Source organism: Alligator sinensis, unplaced genomic scaffold, assembly GCF_000455745.1.
Source record: "Alligator sinensis unplaced genomic scaffold, ASM45574v1 scaffold1565_1, whole genome shotgun sequence".
Classification (NCBI taxonomy): domain Eukaryota; kingdom Metazoa; phylum Chordata; order Crocodylia; family Alligatoridae; genus Alligator; species Alligator sinensis.
This window is the reverse complement of record NW_005843038.1, coordinates 269,322-274,808: the sequence shown is the minus strand read 5'-3', so window position 1 is coordinate 274,808 and position 5,487 is coordinate 269,322. Positions and strand designations below refer to the sequence as shown.

The window sequence follows — 5,487 nt, the reverse complement described above, 5'->3', positions numbered from 1 at the left end:
TGGTTCCGATCCTGAGCCCAGAGATGCTGCAAGGGCCTGGCGCGGCCCCCCGCCCACCAGCGCTGCGCTGGGGCAAGCAAGGAAATGCCACTCGTGACCCGTGCTGGGCCGCGGCTCCCGCTTGCAGCACGCGTTCAATTAGCCATCGATTTTTCAGCTCCGGCTCAATCATAATGGACCACACTGCGACTCTGCTCCTGCCTCCGCGCCAACCGCTGGCTTCCCTGCCTGCCCGCCTCGAGCAGCGTGGGCCATGGGGGTGTCCCGGCCTGGCCGCAACCGCTGCATCGGGTCACCCAGGGGCTGCTGTGCTGCAGGGCCTAGCTGGGGACTGCGGGCGTTTGGAGCGGGCACCGCACTCGAGGCACCTGTGGACGGTGCCCGGCCACGTCCTCCGCGCGGGAAGGGCCTGGGAGGGATGGGGAGGAGGGAAAAAAAGGGAGAAAACGTTAAAAATGGAGTCGTCAGCCCCGCGCTGACAGGCGCAATCAGCAAAGTGCGGCGTCGGCAGGAACCGGCCCCACGCGCTAAATGACTTGAAAGGAAATGGCCTGGATTGTGCTGAGGAGGCAGAGTGCGGCGGGGAGAGCAGGCGAGCAAACACAGAAACTTCATTAATTAAAGGAACTCGTTAATGAGGGACATTTAATCAGCTGAAGGCGATACCCACGCGCCAGGCGGGAGGCACCTGCCCCCGCAGCCATGGGGGTGCAGGCGGGAGGGTAACAGGTGGGGGCAGCCCCGGTGCTGCTCCGGGCACCTGCTCGGGCATGGGGGCGTGGGGCGGGGGGTGGCGAGGCCGTGCCAGCAGTGAAGCGCGGGCAGACCTTGCTGCCCCGGCTGCAATGTGCAAAGGCAGCGAGGGCTGGGTGTGCGGGGCGTTGCTGCAAGGGCTGGTGTCGGGGGGCTTCGTGTTGTGGGTCTGTCTGCATGGGGGTGCCCGCAGCCCGGCCAACCCTCACGGGAGCCCGCGTGCTGTGGCGCATGCCCCTGACCCCTCTGGGGCACCCCGGAGCCGGCTGCAACCAGGCCTCTGCTCCATTTCGGATGCCGGCTCCCCGTCCCCACGTGCCGTCGCGGGCGACGTGCTTCATCTCCTGTCTCATTTGCTAAGCGCGGGCCATGGGCCATTAATAATCAGAATATCTTTTAATGAAAATGCGGAAAAGCGCCGTCCACGCTGCCAGCTGGGAGTGCAGGGGAGGGGCGCGCCGTGCAAGCAGTGGCAGGGCTCGGGCCCCGGGGCCCAGGGAGCCCCAGGGCCCGGGGTGGGCAGGGCTCGGGCCCTGCGGCTGGGTGGGCGTTGGAGCCCCTGCAAAGCTGGCTCCCAGTCTGCTGCGGTGCTGGTGTCTGCGGTGCCGGCGTCTGCTGCATTTCTTGCTCCCCAGTTGCTTGCCACGTGCTCTGGGCCCAGGCTCCCTGCATTGCAGCACCCCCGGCTTCTCCTCCTGTAGTCCCTGCACCCCCACCTTGAAGGCGACGGGCGCTGCGCCCTCCCCGGCAGCGGCTGTGCATTGCATTGGTGAGCCCCTCTTCTCCAGGGCTGCATGGGGGTGTGCGTGCCGCAGGGCCCGGGGCTGGACAGGGCCAAAGGGTGACGTTTGCCTGGCTGGAGAGGCTCCCGCTTGACCAGTCCAGCCACACACACGAGGGGCAGTGGGGGCAACCCGCCGTGGTGCACGCTCGTGTGCAAGCTGTATGCAGGCCACCAGCAACCCCGCGAGCCCCTGGAAGTGCACCCGGCTGCGGGCGGCCTGCCTGGCCCTGGTGGTGTCCGAGCAGAGAGGGGCATGCAGGTCACGCAGGCCGGGGGTCTGCCTGGGGGGTGGGCACGTGGCAGGGAGGCCGGGGACAGGACCCAGCCGCAGGAGGAGGGTGGAAACGCCGGGGTTCCCGTGCGCGGGGGCGGAGGCGGCTCCGGGGGGAGCCTGCGGAGAGCAGCCAGCGTGGGAGGAAGCCGTGAGCGCAGCCAGATCCCCGGTGACGTCAACGGGCATCACTCAGACGAGCCCCTTCTCCGCCCCCTCCATCCTGCGGCCGCCCCAGGCCCCGGGGCCAGCGGCCCCTCGCCTGCTCCAGGTGAGCGGGTCCCATCCTGCTCCCTGTCAGCGCCTGGGGATTGATGGGCAGCGCCTGGCAGGCAGAAGCCATAGATCTGTGCCGCTGCGGCACCGGCCGCGGCAGCGCGGGAGACGGCAGGCAGCAAAGCAGGGGAACCTAATGGTCCCTGAATGAAATAATACCTGAGCTGACAGGGCTGCGACAGCCCTCGTTAATAACTGGCACCGGTGCGGCTGTCAGGGCCGGGCGCCAGCGGCACCGAGGACGTGCCCAGGTGCGTGGCCGGCTCTGCGTGCACCCCCGACTCGCCCTGCCCTGGCCCAGCTGAACGAGGGCAGAAGGGGCATCCTCCCCGGGGCCCAGAGCACCCCACGCTTCGTGGGGCAGCGCCAAGGCACGAGGCCAGTGGGGTTATCTGGCCTCCGGGCGCAGGACGAAGGGCTCCATCGTGGCAGGTCCAGGGCCTGGAGGCGGTGGCTCCGCGCTCCCTGGCAAGCGCTCCTGGCTGATGCATCCCGGCAAGGCTGGAGCAGCTGAGTCAGCACAGGAAAAAGCCAGGAGCCTTCCAGTGACTTGCAGATCTTAATTTGTGCTGGATTTGCATGTCGTTCCCCACAGGGCTCTGGGCTACGGGGCTCGTTTCCTCCTGGGCGGACCCCGCGGCCAGTCCATAAGAGCCCCCGGTTTGGGTGGCGCCTGCCCGCAGCCGGCCCCTCTCCCCAGCATCCTCGTGCATTGTCATTCGGCCACGTGCCATCAAGGAGCTTGTGTCCGCGGCCAGAGCCAGGGGTGTGTTTTGTTGGGGAAGGTGCGGCGGGGAGGGGAGCAGGGCCGTGCAGCCGTCTCCCCGGCGGTGGGTGTCGCAGGCGCTGCGCTGTGAGCGTGCGGGAATGGGGGCCGCGAGTGCGCAGCGAAGGGGCAGGTGTAGGGGTGTGTGCGTGGTGGTGGGGAGGGGGCCGGAGGCCGGGCCTCAGCTCCTGGATGGGATCCAGCAGGGATATTGGTTGGGAGCCCGGAGGCCTCCCGTCCACGTCCCTCCTGCTTCTCTTGGCCAGGGCTTGGGCTACCAAGCCCCGTGCAGAGGGGATCAGTCACCAGCCTCTCCTGGTCCCAGACCCCCCGGCCAGGCCCTGCTCTGCCCGCTCCTCGGGGGTCATAGAGCAGCCCCCGCGCAGGGCACACGCATCCGCACGCCCTTGGTGGCAGCCACGCTTGCTCGTTCGGCCCATGGCATCTGTAGCTGGCAGGGCCCAGGCCAAGCCCCTGGCATGGCGCACCGACCGGGCCGGCCGCGGGGTGCGGTGCCAGCTGGGCAGCCTCAGAGTGACCTGCCCCGGCTCCGAGGGGACAGGGGCAGGGATTAAATTGTGCCTGGGAGCAAAGGGGCTAATCAAATATTTAGCAGTTAATTGATCTCTGTCTCCTGTGTGCCAAGAGGCCGTTTGACATCTCTCCCGGCCTGACTCACTGTGCTGGCAGTGGCGGGCGGCGATGCCTGCGGTCCCCTGGAGCGCCCGCCTTGCTCCCTGCTGCTGCGAGCTGCGCCCTGCCCTAGTTTCTCTCCCCGTGCGTGGGCAGGGAGGGGAGGTGCCGGCTCTCTCCTGCCCACGGGGTAGTGACCCGCACGTCACCCGTGGCCAAGCCCAGCATTGACCCCTGCAGCACGGGGGGCTCCAGGGACCCGGGGGCAGGGCTTTGGCTGCATCTGGGGCGGTTGCTGCCCCGCTCCATGGGGCTGCGGGCGGCCGTGGCGCGGCTCTGAGCCCTCCATGGGCCGTGGCAACTGCCTCCCCTTGTCTCCCCGCAGGGCAATCAGGACGCCACGGCTCCTCCTGAAGCGATGGCTCAGCCCTACCCCCCGGCCCAGTATCCCCCACCTCCCCAGAACGGCATCCCTGCAGAGTACGCGCCCCCACACCCCCACCCCACGCAGGAGTACTCGGGGCAGAGCACGGTACCAGAGCACGCCATGACCCTCTACACGCCAGCACAGAGCCACGCCGAGCCGCCGGGCACCGACGCCAGCACGCAGTCCATAGCGGGCACACAGACGGTGCCGGTAAGAGCCCCACGGGGCGCCGGGGGAGGGGCACGGACACCCCGTGGCATCCACAGCTGGGGTGGCGGAGGCGTGGGAGGGGGAACCTGCTGCCTGGGAAGAGGAGGGGCTGCATGGGGGCTGGGGGCATCCAGCGCGGGGGCTCCAGCCGACGGCACCGGACCCCTTGGCTGGCAGGGAAGCGCCGTGGCCACGCGTGTGGCGCTGGTGCCCCCGTGGCTCCTGTGCTCGGCAGCTGCGGCACACGGGGCTCTGCTCTGCTCCCCTATCATCTCAAATCACTTGTAATCTACCTGCTTGGCTGCTTCCCAATCAGATGGCTCCGGCTGTGTGGTTGTAATGCAGCTCCGCCGGGAAAGTGCTGAGCAGAGCACTTCCAGCCCGGCGGGGGGAGAGGGGAGCGCAGCCAGACCCTCTCCTGGGCTCACGCACGCAATTGCACGCACAGGCACATGTACATGCATGTGCATGTACACATGTGGAATTGCACATGCATGATATGCAGGGAATGGCATGCACATTCATTCACATGCATGGATGTACACAATTGCACACAATAGTGCGTGCACACATGAAATGGCATGTGTGCACACATGTACATATGCATGCATGGATTGCACACGCGCATCTGTGAGCGTATCTACATATACACACACCGAATTGTGCACACATACATACACACACACAATTGCACATGCACATATACATGCACAGAATTGCATGCACACACACATATACATATACACACTTGAGATTGCACATGCACACCTGTGAACATATGTACATATGCACACGTGTGCATGGATTTGGACACCTCTGTTCATGCATGCACAAGGGTGCATGGACACACAACTGTGCACCCATGCGTGCATACATGTACATATATGTGCATGGATTGCACATGCACACCTGTGAACATATCTACGTATACACACACAGAATTGTGAACATGCACATGCACGCACACACACAGTTGCAGATGCACACATGCACATATACATGCATGTAATTGCATGCACATGTACATAAACACACATAAGATTGTGTGCACACACCTGCAAACATCTTTACATATACACACACAGAATTGTGTGCGCACACATGCACACAGAGGATTGCACACACATACAGACACGCATGCATGGATATGGACACCTGCACGCATGAATGCACATGGGTGTACGCACACACAACTGTGTGCCCATGTGTGCACACAGGCACAGGCTCCATGCGTGCCCTCAGCTCCGTTGGGTGAGACTGCTGGAAGCAAGCCGGCAGAGGAGTGCGGGGGTCTCTGCCCACCTCACTGCCCATCCGCTGTCCCCCTGGGTCCTGCCAGGGGCTGCAGACTGTGGCGGGGGCAACCC

The 5,487-nt window shown here is 65.3% G+C and overlaps 1 protein-coding gene across 5 annotated transcripts in view; it reads left to right on the top strand.

Annotated features, from left to right (window-relative positions):
* Positions 1 to 5,487, top strand: part of RBFOX3 (RNA binding fox-1 homolog 3) — a 37,535-nt gene that overhangs the window by 25,522 nt on the left and 6,526 nt on the right. For all 5 annotated transcript variants that reach the window (XM_025193360.1, XM_025193359.1, XM_025193358.1 and 2 more), the window contains exon 2: positions 3,869 to 4,120. In XM_025193360.1, coding sequence (XP_025049145.1) covers positions 3,869 to 4,120 — 252 coding nt within the window. The remainder of the gene's footprint in view (positions 1 to 3,868; positions 4,121 to 5,487) is intronic.